Source organism: Pleurodeles waltl, chromosome 2_2 (assembly GCF_031143425.1).
Source record: "Pleurodeles waltl isolate 20211129_DDA chromosome 2_2, aPleWal1.hap1.20221129, whole genome shotgun sequence".
Taxonomy (NCBI): Eukaryota; Metazoa; Chordata; class Amphibia; order Caudata; family Salamandridae; genus Pleurodeles; species Pleurodeles waltl.
In genome coordinates, this window is record NC_090439.1 from 720934070 (window position 1) to 720955142 (window position 21073).

At 44.9% G+C, this 21073-nt stretch overlaps 1 protein-coding gene across 1 annotated transcript in view; it reads left to right on the top strand.

Annotated features, from left to right (window-relative positions):
- Positions 1-1310: 1310 nt before the first annotated feature.
- The window catches only part of PREX2 (phosphatidylinositol-3,4,5-trisphosphate dependent Rac exchange factor 2), a 1096481-nt gene continuing 1076718 nt past the window's right edge, over positions 1311-21073 (top strand). The window contains exons 1-2 of the mRNA XM_069220299.1: positions 1311-1651; positions 2187-2784. Coding sequence (XP_069076400.1) covers positions 2644-2784 — 141 coding nt within the window. The 5' untranslated portion in view covers positions 1311-1651; positions 2187-2643. The remainder of the gene's footprint in view (positions 1652-2186; positions 2785-21073) is intronic.

The window sequence follows — 21073 nt, forward strand, 5'->3', positions numbered from 1 at the left end:
GCATTAGAATACGTATTCGTCCTATTTCTAAGAGTAATTGTTTATGGGATGTTAATTTAGTTTTGAATTTAATTAATTTCATGGCTTCATATTTATAATTTATCTTTGTGTTATCTGCAAATCAGAAAATGCAGTTTTGTCTTGTTTCTTTTAAAAAAGAATCTGATATCAGGCTTGGGTTTGCTATCTAGGCAGTTCACTCCTTCTGTGATTTTCTTCTCTATAACAAGGGGAACGAAGACTTTTAGGAAGACTTCTCTCAGAATATCTATTGGTCAATTTCTCACCTCACTAACAAATTCCCATTCTTCGATTTCTGCAGTCCCATTAGCTAAATGGGTGAAACGATTTATGTCCCAAGCTTGCATTAACATTTCTATGCTACAGCTTCAAAGGTTTACTGGTCACCGGCCAGATTGGAAGACATTTTGAGAGTAACTGACTGGCTGGTCTTCAGTTCCTCCTTTTAAAACTTTGCAATATAAACCAAATTCTCATGTTTCACTGTCTGATGCAAAATTGGTTTAAACAAGCATATGATCCTCCGGTTTTCACATACAATGTGTGTTTCCCAAGTTGTCATGTAGGGACGTTATAATTTTACTAAAGGCATGGAGAAGAGTATTATCCCACCACCAATGTATGTTTATTGAAATGTTTTCAATAGTATGCCCCCTCCCTTCTTAAATTTTGGAAATTACTAGTTCACTTTCTTTTACGGTGCCCAAATGAAAAGTTCCTCAGCCGTTCGTCTACAACGTCAAAAAGAGAAGGGAGAGTGAATCACAGCACTTTGGGCATCAAATGTTTGGCATCAAGATAGAGGACATACTGGTTGTGTGTGCGGGGGCATGTATCGTTTATTAATTGAATATACACGTGTGGATCTTACATTCGTAGTCTTTATTTAAGGTTTTATGGGTAGTATTGCTTACTCATTTTAATATGGTGTTTTTCTACATTGTCACGAATGGGCTGCTTTTAAAAATATTTAGCAAGAATAAACCATAAAACTTCTCTCATTGAACCTTACAAGAACACTTGGAAAATCAATATTCATGCTAAAGTTAATTGGAATGCGTGTCTACTGCTGAGTGGTACATCCAACCACGCCTTTACGTTTGTCCCAGCTTAAAGATACTTCCCACAATGAATTCATGCCCCCGCAGCAAAACAGGGACTCACTCCATCCAGTGCGGTTGTTTACTTGCTAATGTCGAGCGCGACCCGTTTGGCGCACAGTAGAAGGGTGAAGGGGGCAGAGCCTCGCTCAGTGATTAGCGAAGTCACGCTCCGGTTCCCGTCCGGCTGAGGTCTGGTGAGAGGAGGGGCGCGCGCGCGTGTGGGAAGGGGGTGAGGAGGAAAGAAGAAAGATGGGCTGGGGATGAAGGCAGACCAGTCACGTGGGCAGAAGGCTTTGATTTATGTCCAAATGCTTGAGAGCCTGCAGGGACAGCGCTGGTTGGTTAACTTGTTGACATTTTAAGAAACTTGCGTCCGTCAGTGTAGGGGTTCCATGTTTTGCCTGAGCCAGGCCTTGCCTATGCCCTTGCGGTGGTTTCCTTAGTGACACGGAGGATTAACAATAGATGTCCTGCCGCCCCTCCCCCTTTCCTGCTCGTTCCTCACTTCAGGCATGGACCAGGCAGAGGTAAGTGAGCCGCGTGGGTCTTCTTCTGTTTTTAAGCTCTCTACCTGTTCTGAAAGTTTGCCCCAGTACACCTGGGAGGGCGGATTAATGTTTCTGTGTCGTTGCTGCTTTGGGAGGGATGGCACCGCTGCCAGCGAGTACGAACTTCCCAATATGTTTGTTATTATAGCCTAACACATGGAGCTGCCCTGAGGCTGTGGTGCGCGTTCTGCTTACCCGTGTTACAGGAAAGCACCGCACGCACTCACTAAAAAGATAGCTTTTAAGTTGGTGGTTTGTTGTTTCATGCGAGAGCAGCATCTGCGCTCCTCGCAGACTTTCCCACATGTTTCAAGGGAGGAGGGATGTTCTTTCCATTCATAACTCCGGGTCGCGCTCTTAATGAGGACTTCTCAGCCAAGTGGCAAACTTTGTCAACACGGTCCTAGTGCAGAAAGGCTGCGTGGGTGGATTTGGGGATTTTGACAAACTTGCAGGGTTTTAGAGGACGGACAGCGGGCCCCTGTGACTGGAAGTTCTTCCCTTGTGTTTGTAGATATATTCCAGAGCAGTGGTCCTGCGGAGCCCGGTCTGAGAAGAAGTAGCGGTGGCTGGCCGGATGCAGTGTGCAGCCGCGGTCTCAAGGAGCTGTGCTGCGATTACTGTGCCCTCAGTTCATCCTGCGCTGTTCTGCAAACACCCGACGGATTTATTGTACAAACACAGCGCAGACCACAGACCTGGCCACTTCCTCCTGCTTGGACCTCAGATCACTTCATGAGGTGACACTTGGCCGCCTTGCTGCACTTTTTTGCTACCCCACACGAGCCCCAGCAGCAGCATGCACTGTATGGACAGCTCTTCGGCCGCGCCTTCCGAAGTGCCCGGGATAAGGCACTAGAAGTGTGCGGGCGCGGAGCACGCTGTCCCCGGGGCCGATCAGGTCTAGGGCCGGCCCCAGCAGCCAGCCCTCCAAGGCGGAGTACCTGGCCGCCCTCACCCACACCTGGAAGATGACCGAGGAGACCAAGGTGGAGGGCAAGGCGGAGAGCGCCAGGGACCTGGAGAAGCAGCTGCGCCTCCGGGTCTGTGTGCTGAGCGAGCTGCTCAAGACAGAGCGGGACTACGTGGGCACCTTGGAGTTTCTCGTGTCGGTGAGTTACCTCCAGGAGGCGGGGTGCTTTGTGCCTACTGACAGACGGGGTGCATTGCTGTGGGGAACAACAAGTGGCGACGGTTGCGCCGAGCTTCGGATGCTTGTGTGTGAATTGAATAGCAGAGGGGCCCCTCGGCTCTGAGAACAAGAGTGAGAGAGCAGAGGAGGGAGGGATGCGGTGTGCAGAATACTAATATCTGCTGCGGGGGCGCAGCGGGGAGGGGGGGACGGGACTGCGAAGAGCTGGCTAGTGTTCACTGGTTGACTGATGTCCTAGTGTGCCCGTACAATGCAATCAGAAGTCACCTCTGTGGCCTTCCGTGTTTAATAGGGGCCGGGGGATTGACACCTTTGATAATGGGAGGCCTTTATAGCCCAGGTTCTGAAATAAGGCACCCAGTTGTTTAATAATCTTTGAAGTGGCATGGCTTTCGTCTTTCGTTTAAGGGATTTTGACATTACGTGGAAACTGTCATTCATTCTCCACAATACAACTGTTTGAAATATCTAAAAGAACACGATAAACTTCTTTTTTTAATTATGGCTCACAAACCTCCTAACTTTGGACTCAAACGTGTGATCCTAGATTATGTGCTAAAACGTGGGAGCAATTCGAAAAGGAGTAATATGCAGTTTTAATTGTTGTATAAAAATAAGGTGTGTATAATTGTGCCCAGTAATATAAGAAACCGAAAAAACGAATACACCGAATGCACATACCTATGAAATGAATGAAGGGCATTGTGCCATCCGCAGGATGTCTGCGTGTACTGAAAAGCTTGCACCTGCAAGGTGTGCACAACATCAATTTGACAAACATTGTCTTATATTTCTTGCTATGAAAAAGCCAGCGGGGGTATAAATTTTCAACTAAAATGCTTCGAACTCAGATTGATCGAACTGTATTATTTACAGAGTGCCACATACCCCTGACCAGGCATTTTAAGCGCTTTCGAGTGGCCGACACGGGGCTACTTTCTTTCTTGTGCATGGGAAGTGCAATGTAGAATTTGGACTGTATAAATGCTTTGGAGCGCCACAGCTGACAATTTGTGACTGAATATATGTACCTTTCAGTGAGGGTGTTGAGCAACACTTGACCTCATCTTCCCTCCATGGAATTAACCAATTTTGTCTTCATTAGCATCATTTCTGGTTTTGGCCACTTCGACTGTGTTGACAATTTTAGCTGACCAGTGAGATGCTAATGGTTTGTGTTGCTTGCAGTTGTATCTCCCGGTGTTTCAGACATATTGTAGGCAAAAATCGAACGACTTTCTATTTGGTTACATAAAGCACCCTCTGAAACAAATAGACACACGTTCCTAGATTTAGAAGCAATCGAAACCAATAGGTATCTACTCCCTATAAGTTCATTGTTCATACACACCTATATTACCAACTGGCTGGCACCAGTAGAAGTCATTCTAAGTGTCCAGCTGCGGTTTTCATCAATGGGGCGTTATAATCTTCTAAACACTCATCTTTTTGTATCTGAAGGTAAAAACGTGAATCTCGGCCATCATTGAAGGCTTGACCTTCCATGCGCTGCAGGGGCCGTGTAATGTCAAGTGGGCACATTTTTAACTGGGGCCTTGCGTGCTTGACGTGCTTACCAGTACTGATGAGCTGGGGAAAGGTCCCTAGCCCAGAGGTCTTCAAACTGGGGGGCGAGCCCCCCTTGGGGGGCCTCAAGTGATCCCAGGGGGGGCGCCAAACTCTGGCCAAAATAAATATTATGCAGATAACATGCCTTTGTTTGAAGCAGAAGCATGTTATTGCAGTTTTAAAAAGGTAACAGTACTTAACTGCAATGTTTAAATAGGTCTAGGCCTATTTAAACATTGCCATCCTTCTAAAATAATTGTTAAAATGTATGAGGGGGGGGCCTAATGATTTTTATTTTTCAACTGGGGGGGCGCGGCATTAAAAAGTTTGAAGACCACTGCTAGCCTGTCAAGTGTGTGCTCCAAGCCGGCGCTAAACAAGGGGTTGTCATAGAGGAAAACAAAGCATTGTTCTGCCTCCCGCGCCCTTCCCCCGTCAAGGTTCCCACATCCCTGCACTTGGCATCCCTACAAGTGTATCTAGACAGCATCCTCCTGCCCCCGCCCCGTCCCCCGGTGCTGGAGGGAAACGCAGCAGATTTCCTGGCTGCGTGGCCGAGATTCGGGAGTTTGCTGCTTCTTGTCATGCCTGGAGAGCGCGAGGCGCAGGGCATGAAGAGCAGGCTCCTGCGGGAGGCCGGTCTTAAGGCTGCGACCCTTGACCTCTGGACGCCCCCGCTGTTTACATGCCCTGGCTGCAGAGCGCAAAGCCGGGCAGCACCATGGACTGCAGCTCGAGGCTGATAAAACCAGCTGTTGCTCGGGGAGTGTTATTCTTTTTTGTGTCAGAAGAATCGTTAACGGCATCGTTGGTACAAGACAGGATTCTAAACGTTTTAAGTTGTGCGATTCCATTGGTGGAATGATCCATGAGCAAATGCAAATGTGCTACACTATATAATAATACTCACAGAAATAGAATTATTACAGCGATCTTCGGTCCCAAAAACAATGAACAAGATCCTGTTTGCATTGGGACAGACCAAACTTTACATCCACAGCGACGTGAACAATGTTCGTTACATGAAATGCCGATTGCCACGCATCAGGCCAACCGTTACTAATGTAATGTCCTTTCTTCATATGTTAATGTATTACACGTCTATGCTATGGGCATTTGTATTGTGCACAATCTGCCACTGATATGCCATCACAGCTCTTTGGGTGTCTGTTAGTAGGGTGACTTGCCAAAGGGTTCTGAGGTTTCCATGGTAAGCTGGAGACTTGTTCGACTGATAAAAGGCGCGCGTATAAGCCTGTGAATGGGTATGTTCCTTCTTTAGATTAATATGCCAACTTCAACAGATTGTGGGTCAGTATTCATGGTGTTTGACGGGAGAGATAGGAGGCCCGATTTGACTCGTATTACACACCTTTTGAGAAGGCACACATGCCCAATTTTTGGCAGAAGTACGAGTGTTTAAGGCATCAAGTGCACCTGGGTGGCAATGTATGGCATGGTATCAACCTTCATTTATAACAGTTATTAAGTTAAATGGGAAAGATAATAGTAAAGCTTGAGGTTCAGTGCTAAGGTGCTCTCTAAACTGATAGTTGCCCCAATTCTTATATTTTAAAACATAATTGTAAGAAGTACCTAAGCCAAGAAATCCAGAATAAAGTTCCTTATCAGTAGTACCATACTCATTTTGAGTGTTGAGTACATAGTTTATTAGGCCTTGTATTGCATTTTTTACGCTGTTGTCGTCATTGTTTGTACAACAATGGCTTATAAGTATCAGGTTTCTTACAGATCATGATATGATTAGCAACTGGTTAAAAAGTTATATAACTCTTAATGAACTATATACTCAACTCTTATAATAAATATGTGACTAACAATAAGGAACTGTACTCTGCATTTCTTGGCTTTTCTGTCGCCTACACATATTCTTTCGTTTCTAATACTGTGTTTATGCTAACCAACTAATAGCATATGTCCAGCTGAGCTGGATGTTTGTTGGGCATTCCCTCTTAATGTTTACTGTTGTGTCATGGTGAACAGTGTGTACCTGTAGAGACTGCTGTTGTGAGCACGTTGATACCCAATGAAAGATAGTCACGCTGATTGGATGAAAACCAGCTGTCTAAAATTGCACATGAAAAAACAGAAGTAATCATCTTTGGGAATGACTCCTCCCACTGGAAAGACTTGTGGTGGCCCTCTGCACTCGGATAACTCCATCCCTGTCAGAACACGCCCGTAATCTTGGCATTATCATGGACGATAAGCTTACTTTCAAATGTCAGATAAATGCCCTGGCATCACCCTTCTTCCACCAATTCTGCATGTAACACAAGATTTTCCAATGGATCCCCGCCAAAACCAGAAAGACTGTAACCCAGGCCATCATCACCAGCAGACTGGACTACGGAAATGCCCCCTACCTCAGACTTCCTCCCCAACTACTCTGCAGACTCCAGACCATCCAGAACGCAGCAGCAAACCTACAGTGGCTACCCGTGCACAAGAGATGCAAGTTCAAGGTCCTCACCACCGCCTTCAAGGCCCTCCACCACATCAGACCGAACCTCATTAACCACAGACTCTCCTTCAGGTGTCCCGCAGAGAGCTCTGATCAACTCACCCCACCCTCGCCCAAATCCAGAGAATTCGATGCACCAGAGGTCGCTCCTTTTCTTACCTTGCTGCCAAGAACTAGAACAAGCTTCCCACTCACCTACAGAGCATGCACTCCCACATCGATTTCAGGAGAAAACTAAAATCTTGGCTCTTTGAGGAATAACCACCCAGCTCACAACACCCAGTGCCTGCATACTACCCTGGAAGATACGTCACACTGTGTAAATCAATTTGGATTTGGGTTGGAAAGATACCAGGGGGCGATGGTGACATATTGTACTCAGCTTGGCCGACCAAGAGAATTAACCTGCAATTGAGAATGAATGGATGCCTGCACAACTGGTGGATCTTCTTATACAGATAACAGGAAGCCAGTGTATGAGCAGACTTCGTCCCCAGCTCTCACTTGTATCAGAGATCAATACAGGCACACAGTTTCTTCTGAATTGTAGACCATTAGTTATAAAAAATACAACTTGTCTATGTAAGAAATCTCCTCTCGCACTGTCGCAGTTCTATACTTGTTTTAGGCTGGTAATCCCCAATCTCTCAAACTTGATACATCTCATCCATATAGTCTCTTGAGGCATGTATTGTCCAACTCATAGACATACTAGGTCCTCTGAGTAGTAGCCAAACGTTAAAAATGTAAAAGTATGTAAGCAATTTTTATACAAATTTTATACATGAGACGCAAAATCTCGAGCTCAGACACTTTAGTGTGTTTTATCAGCATGTGGAGTTTTTTTGTCCCATTTTAGAGGCAGGGCTGTACCAGAGTCATCTAAAAATAGCCAATGATATGCTAATTTCCACGTTTGTGGTTTCGTGTAAAAGGATGTATTTGCTTCATGTTTGTGGTGGCCACTCAGAAACAGGATCGAATTAAACCCATCCCTTATGCCTAATCATATTTTAATGATTCCAGGCTACCCCTGCCAGATGTATTCAACCCATGTACATGCATAGTTACATGCACACGTTCTTTGCCAAACTTGAAATGGGAACCACAAGTGCATGGGTCCCCGGCATCACCATACCGTTTGTTACTAGTTGTTAAATCTCTAAAATTCACTAGGTTTGTGCAGTTAGGTCCAGCAATGAGTCTATTCAATTACCTTTATTCTAAGATGAAAGACATCATGCAACTGCAGAGTGTGTACAGCCTGGCAACTGGAATATTTGGAACTCAGACTTCTAAACAGGGTCTGCCACAAAATCTGTCAGCCGCTCACATCCACCTTAGGTAAGTTTGGTGTTCATCACTTGCCCCCATGCTGCAGCACTGTCTCACATTGCATAGAGTCTGGGTATGATGCTGTGAATCAACACCTGTCTCGCAGGTTAGTTTGGTGAAAAGTATACGACGTTCCTGTGCCCAGGAGACCCATCTATACCTTGCAAATTCTAGTCACTGCCTCTACATTTTCCTAAAAAAAAAGACTCATTTTGGGCTGCGGATTTTGCCTCCAGGACAAACACAGCAGCTAAAGTGACTTTCGTTGCATAGTGTCTCAAGCATTAAAATCTTTATTCAAAACAGTCTCAAGATTTAGAAAAAATCTTCTTGAGACGTGAAGAAATCCATGTTAGGATTATAAAAAAAGAAAAATACAGAGCCTGATAAGAAAAAACAAAGAAAAGCAGAAGGTGAAAAATTAAAAGAGTAGGGGCCAGATGTAGGTATATTCCAATTTGCGACTTGCAAATTGCAAGTCAGAGCGACTCGCATTTTGCGAATCGCAAATTGGAATGTAGGATGGTGTCCCTGACATCATCTGCAACTCGCAAGGGGGTCCCAAAGGCCACTGGGGACCCCTTCTAAATTGCATATGGGTTACCACCCATTTCAAATGGGTGCAAACTGCGACTGCTTTGCGACCGCGTTCGCGGTCACAAAGCAATCTGACATTGCCTTGCGACTCGCAATTAGGAAGGGGACTCCCCTTCCTTATTGCGACTCGCAAACCCATTTTGCGATTCGGTAACAAGGTTACCGAATCACAAAAAGGGTTTTGTGCATTGCAAACTGCAGTTTGCACGTTGCAAACAGCAAAATTCGCTGTTTGCGACACGCAAACTGTTTGCTACATCTGGCCCTAGATGTAGTAATCTTAAAATATTCTTAGTATCCAATGTCCATAAACGCTTTGGGGAATGATAATTTACCTCAGTGATAAATAATTAATTGTGGATGAATTGTGTATTAGCCCATTTTTGTTTGGTTTCCTCAGGATAAACTCATTGCCACTGCACCCCAGGAAATACGGGAAGGTCACACACCCTTTCCCACTATTCAAACAATGAAGCTTCTACCTCCTTAAGAGCATTTTAACTGGTGTTTTCTGGGTGGACATGGACGTGAAAACTGTTATGTGAATACCCACTAACTGCTTATACTGCAGACAGTAATGCCATTTTCATAGCGCCTCCTTCTTACACTCTCCTATCCTTCTCTTGTTTCGTCCTTACCACAATACTAGCATTTTTCTCCTCTAGTCACTGGGATGTGATGTCAGAGTCTGTAGATCCTAGTTTAGAATCCAGATTCCCAGCTTCTGACCTCGAATTCAGTCTCTTGAACACATAAATTTAATTTATTTATGCAAAAAGTTTGTAAAGTGGGCCAGCTATGTCTCTTGCTGTCTCTAGGCATGAAGAGACTACTTACAGACATTCGAGCTATACTAGTTATTGAATGGATTTAGTTAGCTGATAGGGGGATATCACATGCAAGATACATCTATTGGTTAAGTGTAGGAAAATGGGTTTAAGGGAAATTTAGAAGAAAGTGATGTAGATGGTTTCTGAAGGGTGACTGATAGTTAGAGGGCTAAGGATCGCAGAGAAGTGTGGAAGCAATAGTGGCACTGGGACCAGGATGGGAAGTTTAACTATTTAGCAATGATCAATGTGAGTATTGAGGACAGAGATGTCAATTCATAGGAAAAAAATGATCAGCATGACAATTCATACAAGTATTGCCAAAGAATATGTTCAAAGAACAAACCTTCAGGAATGGCAACTTATCCCTCCTCAGTTTTGACACCAAGATATACAGATAAATAAAGTTGGGTAGATAGGTTTGAGATTTAGTTTGACGCCTAACCTACTGGAAGTAACATCACATGGACAATTATGGCTACAGGCCTGCAGTTTTGGAGATGAAAGTGCACCAGCTATTTATTTATTTAGGTTTTTTAATATAGCACTTCAAGACCGTGTGCACAGGTTGGCCATATAAAAAGGAGGTGAAGATACATCCATATCTTTGCTATAAAGGTTTGGGTAGACCAGATAGAATACTGGAGTACTAATTATGAAATGTATTTTAGCAATTGTTGTTGCATGTCCCTTTAAGAAACGGAGATTGGTGTGTCATGTTGAATATGTGTTGGTTTAGCAGTCCAGATTCTTCATGCACTTACAGAATATGGTTAGTTCACAGTGAGAAACTTTCTGAAACTTGGAGCATCCTGCCATAAAAGTGAAGTGTTTGGAAAAGGTAGTCAGGTTTGTTCAGATAAATCGTCTACCTGGAGGAACACTGCTTACACATTTTTATTAGAAGAAGGTGGCCAAAGAGTGTTCATGTGTGGGAATTTTGATTGCGCTAGAGCTCATCAGGATCTACACTTTAATTAGTGTTAATATGGGACTTAGTGAGTGTCTATCCGAGCCTGGGAGAATAAACAGATACGTGAGCAGTGGAAATCATGCATAAAGGTCCGGGCACTGAAAGAAAGATATGAACACTAGATGATAGTGAGGGAAATAAACTCACTAGGCAAATAATCCACAAATGGTGGGAAAGCGAAGGCTTGACCACCCCAGTAGTGAGATAGTAGCTAACCTGTACTTGACTTCCAACTGAGTAGAGAAATTAAGCGATCATCAAATATAGCAATGGCAGAAGGAAACTGTGAATAAGGGTTGATCCTGCAGACAATGACTTAATGTAAGAGAAGCAGATTTCCATTCTTTGAGATTTGCAGCCTATGGTGAGTCTTTCCATCTGATCTTTTGTGGAGAACAAGTAAATTAAAATTGAGTCACATGGTACGAATAGCTGGTGGGTTAGTGGGTATCTGCTATTTGCAGACTTTGAGCTTAATAAGGCCACTGATTTACTAGGCTTACAATAATATCTGTTTCCGGAGTTCAGAGTGTGATGACTATGTGAATCACAAAATCAAAAAAATATATAGATACATTTGGAGAAGATGGGACAGGAGAAATAGGGTGATTCTGGACTGTGAGCACTACTTGGTCCTTTTGAGACAAAAATGTTTAATCAACTTCCAGCAAAAAGGAGTGAACATGATTTTCTAATTCTGTTTAGAATTTGAACACAGGGTGATTGCAAAAATGCATCATAGTGATCCAGATAAATGTGTCCTCAAAGCAGCATGTGAATAGTTCTGTGGTTTTTTTCAGACCAGAGACCAACGCACACAACCATTATTATTCCAACGTGGGGTGCAGGGACACCAGGAGATGTGAGTTTGTCTTTGGGCTGATTTGTGATTTGTTCATAGTTGTGCTATTTCTTCATGGCTAGCATCTCCTAGCATGGATACCTGTTTCAAACATGTGATGACTGGAGCAAACCTCCATGAGTGATGGTCTCTAATAGGATACCATTTAACCCTAGAATTGGGATACAGCCATGGACTTCTCAACTTCTATTGCACAGAATATTGGTAAATCTCTACTACTATTGTGGTTTTGGCCTTTTTCTGTGGCTTTGGCTTGTGAAGATAATGTGTGTTTGCTACAAGCCACAGCTAGGCTTTTATTGTTTATTAAAGTTTGATCTCTGTTGTGACCACCTCAAGTGAAATACAGAGCCATTGCTGTCTTCTCAAGTTCCCAATAATTCAAGCCACAATGGTTACTTTGAAGACAAAAGGCTGCAAGAGCTTTGTGAGAGGTTTCATTTACAACTAACCTTTCAATTCTCCAATTGCTAATCCATACATCCATACCCGGCAATTGCTCACTTCTGGTCCATTACAAATATTCACTTCTTCCTTTCAGTGATCTGCCACTCCCAATAACCTCTTAACACTTAAAAGTGACACATAGGTACTTACCCACGTACGGTACATTCAATGATAGTCTCCATTTAATCTACCAGATGCACTTTCATTCCAGGTTACCTCTAAATATTAATTCTTACCTGTTGGTTATTAATTTGTGGTATTTTTATTAAGAACCACATCTTCTGAATGGCTATGCACCTCCAGTAACTTAAGCACATTTATTTCTTGGGGTGACCGTCCTTTTCCTGTAACCTCTGAAAAGTGAAGTACTTACGTAACCCATGGTGTCTACTTTTGGCAGCGAAGTTGTTTTCATCAAGATTTGTATCAGAAAGCAAGAGGGACTGAGGCAAGATGGTTCCTGGTGAGAGGGCACCTCCTACTACACAAAGGGGCAACACCTTCTAAGGGCTTGTGTCTTACAACTGCAACTATGGGGGCAGGCTTGAGCTAAGGCAGGCATAAAACTCCCTTTTATGTTGGATGCCATAAGTCCATTTTTTTACCACAATGGGATTTGATTCATTTTTTTAAGAGTGAGCCCCATCTCATAAACACATTTAGTACAGACTTTGGAGTTTATGAGTTATTCATCTCTCACAATTCAATGTTTTGTCTGATGTTACTTATTTCTAACTACAGACAACGTTATGCATGTGGAGGACCTCATGTCAACAGTTCTTTATAAAAGTACCATAAACGTTTCAGACACAGAGTAGGGATTTGGTCAGTTGCCTTCACCAAAGGTTTTTCGTGTATTTTTCGTGGTTTACCGTAACTTGGATGAGCTGTCTATCAAGGCCATTGCATTTCATGGATATGTGCATTGTCCAATTTTGTGACCCCATTAGGATTGGGTGAAGGGGCATCTTGTAATTCTTTTTGTTAGACATCAGGTGCATCATGACATGTAACTGACAATTGAGACCATGTGGGAGTCCTTTTATATACTTCACTTTGCTGACACAATTACTTTTTAGTCGATTATCCGTGATATTTTAGGTTTGGCATGTATGGCAGATATCCTGTAGCCTTTGGCCTCTTTAGTTTTGGAACTTCCAGCCGCAGGCTTGAGACACTGCCAATCTTATCTTGGATCACCCCACATGATTATATTTGTGTGTTTTGCTATTGACAGTCTGGCCGTGTCATTCTGCCTCCAGTGGAATACATGAGGTATGATTTAACATCCGAAATCTATCATTCAGTGAACTGATAACACATATGAATGCACTCTGGCAAAGGCATCTGAAAAATGTATAGTACAGGAAATAAAATATCAACTGAGTAACATCCCTTTTTCATTTACTTCTCTTTGCATTTTTAAACGTCAGGGTTGACGTTTATACGGGGTGCACACACCCAATCTGTATACCATCCAAATGTCAAATATAATGGTGTTACCAATGCTTGTTTTGTTCAGGAAGAGCTTGCTGTCTGAATACCTTAGGCTAACAAAGAGACAGTGTTATTCACTAACCACACTTGCACATCTTTAATTGAGATGTGAACATAGCTGAAAAGTAAATTCTGTCCACTACAGACAATCTCCATTGAGAATGCAGTAGCATAAAGAAACATATGCATAGGCAATATTTCTCACCTAAGCGAGATCTATTGGCATTGTCACTGTTTTTAATCCATGTTGTATAGCAGCGCATCTTCTGTGTATCATGGTTGAAAGTAAATAAATTAAAAATGCTATGGCGTGGTCAGTGCTGTGTCTTAGCACTTTTGAAAATGTTTACTTTCAACTATGCTGCACAGCAGTTGTGCTACTGTGCAACAAGGCTAAAAAACATTGACAAAGCCATTAGATCTCAGCATAGTGGTTTGCCAATGCTTATTTGTACTATGGAGAAAAAGTTTGCTACAATATCGACACGTACAACACAAAAATAGAGGAAATGAACAAGTGATACACGGGTACAGAAAAAGTGATGAATCTTTTATGTACCCTCCTGGGCCATTGGGTAATATGACTTTGGCAAAAGCATGTCACAGCCTCATGCTGCCAGGCGCCCAGCCTTTACTACATGGATAAAGACTGTGAACTCATCTTCCTGCACTGCAGAAGTCTGACAAACATGTCTGTAAGAAAATCAAAAACACCAAAGAAACCACAGTCCAGCAACATTGAACAACCGCACTTACACTGCAAACCAAGGATGTCTCTTTCAGAACTGCTGTGTTTCCGTTTATCACATACCTTTTATTATGTGCTTGGTAACACATACTTTTAAAGAGTTAAAACACAAATGTATTGAACACACTCTTGATATATACCTAAGGTCAAATAATGAGTCAATGTATTGCTCAGAATCAAATCTCCCCAACTCCATGACAGTAGTTTGCAGTAAGAACTTCAGAAGTACTCTATGCAAAAAGAAGTGTCTGAATTAGAGCGTGAGCAGCAAAGGGACACTAGTATAGCAATTAATCAGAACTTGGTCCATGCTCCATAAAAAGCACAAAAAATGGAGGCAAAAGTAAAACCAGCCTGCGCTGACCATTGGGAAGCACGGAAATAAGAGTTATGATGAAGCCAAACAATGCTAAGTAATGGGTGGGCTCTAAGCCCTTTCTAATTGCTTTTTCTTGGAAACAAAAGATCTTGCAGTTGACAGCACATGTGGTGTCTTAGAGGGGACCTAATGTGTTGACAACCCAGGAATGTACATTTATCCATTCAGTTGTTAGAAAAAGACTATGAATGTATTTTATCCTTGATGTTACAACCTGTGTGAGTAGCTACTACATACAACTATTATGTTCTTCTCAATGGTGGTTGTGTTTTCTTGAATGTATATTTAAAATGTCTAGCAGAAGAATACTGAAGTACCCACACTCCTCAATGGGAAAATGTGCAACACCTAAAAACATAGTGTTGCAGTTGTGAATCTTTTCTAGTAAGTGGAGCACTTAGGGCCAGATGTAAGATGCATTTTTGGGCCATTTGCGAACCAGTAAAATGCATTTCCCTATGTACCAGCCTTATTCTGCGAGTTGGTAGGTATTACAGACTCGCAAAATAGGATTCAGGAGCTGCTATTAGGTAAGGGTGTGTAAATGGATTCCCTTCCTAATAGCGTGTCGCACGGGTATGTATGAATGTTTTGCCACTAGGAATGCTGTTGCAAAACATTCATACTTTACTGACTCCTTGAAGGAGGCGGTAATCCATTCGTAAACGGGAATGGGTCCCCTAAGGAACCCCTTCTCCTTTGTGAATGGGGGTAGCAACATTTTTAGAGGAGGCACTGGTCCTATGGACCACTGCCCACTCTAAAAAAATGGAAAGAAAACTTTTCTTTTTTCTTTTTTCTTTTTTAAATGCATCCTGTTTTCCTTTAAGTAAAGCGGGCTGCATTTCATTAAAAAAAAGAAATACTGCTTTATTTAAAAAGCAATCACAGACATGGTGTCTGCTGACCCCAGCAGGCCACCATCCCATTTATATAGCACTTACTATAGGTGCTGAAGTGCTTTGTGGTGAGAAAGAAGCTACTCCAGAACCCAAAGTTAGAGGTTAATTCAGTGTTCAGTGGTTTTAGTTTTGGGCTGTCCATGCAGTTATATCAGTTTCTTTGTGATAGAATTATCAGGAGTTAGACAGGGTCACTAGGATGTGTGAGCCCATGCAATATAATTGGTTGGTAACATGGAAGAGAGGAGATTAGAATATTTGTAGACTGCTCTCATGTATTTTCTAGTTTTTAGCACAAGCACTGCTCTTCTCAACATGTCATAATCTATTCTGTGGGCTTTAATCACGCCACACTCACACCCATCACTTCCATTCATTCCTGGGCCTGTCTTTCAAAAACCCTTGATGTCATTGGTAAATGCTGGACCTTTGTCCCTCCTTGAGGCTGTTTTGTTACCGCCTTGAAGACTGACCCTGTTACATGGATTATTGCACAATCTAGTATGTACCTTAGTGTGGCGCACAATTTTTTTTTTTGCCCCACTGCTTGGCGGTATGTTGTTTCTTCCTCTTCCTGGTTTTCACACATCTTGCTGTTCCTTACGATGTCAGTCCGGTCTTTTTTATTTTGCAGCTTTATGTAGTGCGAACTCGACATGAAGGTAGAGCACTTTTTTTTTTTTGCAGTTTTATATAGCGCAACCTTGATACAAAGGTATTACAGTGCGTTACATGAGCACTGGTTACATTATACAAGAACACACTCATTTTTGGCAGCAAGGTGAGATTAAGTGATTTGCCCAGAATCACAGGATGTCGAGCCGGCGCCAAGACTCGAACCGTGTTTCCCAGCTTCAAAGTCGGCAGCTCTGGCCCTTAAGCCACATCCTTTCCACTAGGGTTCTTTGTCTGGTGTGTGTGGTGGGAGTCTAGCAGTAAATAATTTTTTTATATAGCGCTTGTTAATACAGATTCTGCAATTTCACAGCACTACAAAGCAAGTGCCATTCTTAACAAAATTGCTATAATTCATTTGCATCGACCTTGCAGAGATGAAAAAGTGAACAAGCTATGTCAGGGTTGTAATCTGTGACATTCTCAATGTGTCAAGACCTCTGCAGTGGGTGCATTAACCAACTGACTTGAGTAGAGCTTAACATTAGGCAATAGTATGTACTGTTGATAACCTCCGGAGGGTCACCAACCAAGCACATAGGTTAGTTCTAAGCAAAATGATGGCGAAAGGTGTTGTCTCCAAAAATTGCGGAAAAGCAGTCTTTACTCCAGAACCAAGCACTTCAGAGCTTCAAGCTTGATAGCAAAAAACATCTAGCCTTTGGATGTAGATTGGGCCTCTTCAAATAAAGTTGAGTTAGTAGAGGCAGCCATTTTCCTAATCCTGTAGCACAAAGAAGCTCACACAAGTGTGCCACAGTGAGAGGAGCAGCGTACCATAGGGCATAAAAGTGGAGCAAACTCCATCACTTCCTCCTCTCAGAATTCCCTGGTGTCATGGCTTTGGCAGTCCCTCATAGCTACTGCAACCTTGCAGATGCCACTTCCGGAAGCGCTGTCTAAACTAGCACTCAAATGGCACTGCTTTCTGTTTGCAGACGCCCCACCTCCCATACCCCCCACAGCTGCTGTCACAGACGCAAAACGCTTCACCATCACCCACTGGACTCCTATGTATAATGATTCATGCATCGTCTTTCATAGCATCGCCTGTAAACTCTATCCATTATTTCTTATTGCTGTGGTAACCAAGTATTTGGAAAATCAATGTCAAGAAAATATCTTTCTGACCCTATCTAGTGGTCCTTTTCTCACTCCTGCTTCTGCTGGTGTTCCTCTCAGTGCTTCACCATGCCTTCCCGTGTCTATATGAAAATATGGGATATGGGTACACACCCCAAGGACTACATCTCAAAGTCGATCCTGACAGTAACAGTAGCAACTCCATGGGCATGAGATGTTTTAAACAGGAAAACCCTTATTTCACATACTGTGCCCACCAGGACCAGCCACTGCTTGTACCTATGTAACCCAAATGTGTCATTGTGAGTTAAGTCTTTTTTTATATAAGACAACAACAAAGAAAGACTACTAATAGTCGCTATGACAAGTCCAGATTTGTCACTGGCACAACATTGATATGGCTCTCACAGGGCCACTGTGAAAAGAACCTAGACAATTGAAATAGTGTACATCAAGTGGTTTTTATTTACATAATTGCATCACACATTTTGTTCATATTACAAATAGTTGAAACTTGAGGTCCGGCATTTAAGTGAAGGTAGTCCTAATGTGCCCTCAGCAAAGATCTGTGTGGCAGCAAGGATTAAATGTTTGATTCCTAGAGGGGCCATCTTGGCCTTTCATCATTCAGGGTGATACCACCTGAGCCTTTGAATGATATATCACACCATCATTGCATGGAAGAGACCAGCCATCACTGAACTAACACACTGAGCCCCGACCACCACTGTCCCAGTTACTGATAACTTTCAGATCCCAGCGAAAGGGGGGAACAGCTACTGACCTATTTGGCCTGGTAGCACACTCCCCACGCGCACAGCACCACCAAGCCATGCCCGTGTCTCCCCCTCCCCGCCCTCGCTGCGTCTAGGGATCGAGGCCCTCCAGGACCCGATCCACTAGAGTGTCTCTCTGCCCTTCAGCCTTCACTACTTTTCTTGGCTCTCTTCTCTGCTTTCTTTCTATACTTGACTCTGTTTTTTCACCTCTTTTTGCCTTTCTGCTCTATCCATCTTTTTCTACCTTTTTTCCTTTTCCCTCTCCTTTTTACCGCTCCCCCTGCCCCGCGCTCCCATTTGCCCACCCCACCCACCCCACCCACCTCCCAGCTGCTCCTCCCTCTCCCTCCCTTCTTAATGACAGTCGCTGCGCGCTAGGACGAGTGTCTATTGACCTATTTGGCCTGGTAGCACACTCCCCACGCGCACAGCACCACCAAGCCGTGCCTGTGTCTCCCCCTCCCCGCCCTCGCTGCGTCTAGGGATCGAGGCCCTTCGGGACCCAATCCACTAGAGTGTCTCTCTGCCCCTTCAGCCTTCACTCCTTTTCTTGACTCTCTTCTCTGCTTTCTTTCTATCCTTGACTCCGTTTTTCACCTCTTTTTGCCTTTCTGCTCTATCCATCTTTTTCCATCTTTTTCCACCTTTTCATCCTTTTGCCTCTCTGTTTTCCTTGCTGCCGTTTCCCGCTCCTTTTTCCTGCTCCCCGCGCTCCCATTCGCCCATCCCACCCGCCTCCCAGCTGCTCCTCCCTCCCTTCTTAGTGACGGTCGCTGCGTGACTGCGCAGTGGGCGTGCCGCTGGCGCACCAGAGGCAAGCCCGTCTGCACCCGTCCACACCTGGACCGCGCCCAGCACCAGAACCTCTGGCCCCAGCAACAGCCACCCTGTCAGAATCCGCTACAACGCCAACACCATCCGCGCACTCAACACCGGCCGAAACACCACCTGCTTCCAGGCCTCCCCAAAGAGCACGCACCGACCCTTCTCCTGCCAGAACTGCAGCTTCACCTGCACCAGAGCCCACAAACCACCTAGAACCAAGACCAAACACCTCCGCTTCATACTCCTCAACACCCGCTCAGCACGCAAGCAGGCCATTGAACTCTGGGACCTGCTCAACTCCACCACCCCAGACGTGGCCTTTCTAACTGAAACCTGGTGGAATGACTCCTCAGCACCCGACATCGCCATAGCCATCCCGGACGGATATAAAGTCTCCAGTCGAGACCGCACCAACAGAACCGGAGGAGGCATAGCCATCGTCCACAAAGCCACCCTCGAAGTCAAGACTACCCTGGACGACTCCTTCTGCGCCGCCGAACTCCTACACTTTCAAGTCCGCACCAACCACAACACCACGCTCAGAGGAACACTCATCTATAGACCTCCAGGACCCAGGGCACCGTTCAGCAACGCCATCGCCGACCTGGCCAACACCCACGCACTCGCCTCCATGGACTACATCCTCCTCGGGGACCTGAACTTTCACCTTGAAAACAACAATGACACCAACTCCACCACCCTAACCAAAAACCTCGCCAACCTCGGCTTCACACAGCTCGTCAACACACCCACCCACACAGCTGGGCTCACCCTCGACCCCATCTTCTCCACAAGCCACCACGTCACCTTCAACCACACCACCGAACTATACTGGACCGACCTCGGCTGCATCCATTTCACCTTCAAGAAACAAACAGAACACCACCTCACCGAACATCCACCCCGCCGACGATGGGGCAAAATCACCAAAGATCAACTAACCAATGCCCTAGCCCAGAAACCGCCCGCTGACCCCACCGACCCAGACACAGCCGCACACAACCTCAAGCTATGGATCAACGACTGCACCAACCGCCTTGCTCCACTCAGACAACCCTCCAACAAAGGCCCCAACAAAAAAGCCACCTGGTACACCGATGACCTCCAAGCCTCCAAACGCCACTGCCGGAAACTCAAGCAAATATGGCTACTCGAACGCACTCGAAACAACCACACGGCACTCAAGGTTGCTACATGCAAACACCACCAACTCATCAGGCTAGCAAAAAGATCCTCCTTCAAAACCCGCCTAGAAAACAACGCCCACAACTGCAATGAACTTTTCAACATCGTAAAAGAGCTCTCCAGCCCTAGCGCCACCGTCAACGACATCACCCCCTTCCAAGAACTATGCGACGCCCTAGCAACCGCCTTCCACCAGAAAATCACTGACATCCACGACAGCTTCAACTTCCATCATACCCGGACACCCCTATGCCACCCTCTACGAACTCCACCCACCCCAGCCGACTGAGCTCCTGGACCAGCATCAGCGATGACGAGACCCTCAAGACCATGAACTCCATCCACTCTGGATCACCATCAGACCCCTGCCCTCACCACATCTTTAATAAAGCTGACACAGCCATCGCTCCACACCTACGGAGAGTCATCAACATCTCCTTCGAGACTGCAAGATTCCCGGAAAGCTGGAAACACGCTGAAATCAACGCCCTTCTCAAGAAACCAAAAGCGGATCCCACGGACCTAAAAAACTTCTGGCCCATCTCCCTGCTCCCTTTCCCGGCAAAGGTAATCGAGAAAATCGTCAACACTCAGCTCACTCGGTACCTCGAAGACAACAACATCCTCGACCCCTCCCAGTCTGGCTTCAGGGGTAACCACAGAACCGAAACCGCCCTCTTCGCAGCCACCGACGACATCAGGAGCCACTTCGACAACGGAGAAACATCAGCCCTGATCCTCCTGGGCCTCTCGGCCGCCTTTGACACTGTCTGTCACCACACCCTGAAAGCCTGCCTCCGCAAAGCAGGAATCCAAGACCAGGCCCTCGAATGGACCGCATCCTTCCTCGCCGCCAGAACCCAAAGAGTCCGCCTCCCCCGTAACAATCCAAGACCTTCAACATCATCTGTGGCGAACCCCAGGGCTCATCCCTCAGCCCAACGCTGTTCAACATCTACATGGCCCCCCTCGTGCAGGTGGCCCGTCAGCACAACCTCAGCATCATCTCCTACGCAGACGACACCCAACTCATCCTCTCCCTCACCAATGACCCTCGCACCGCCAAAACCAACCTCA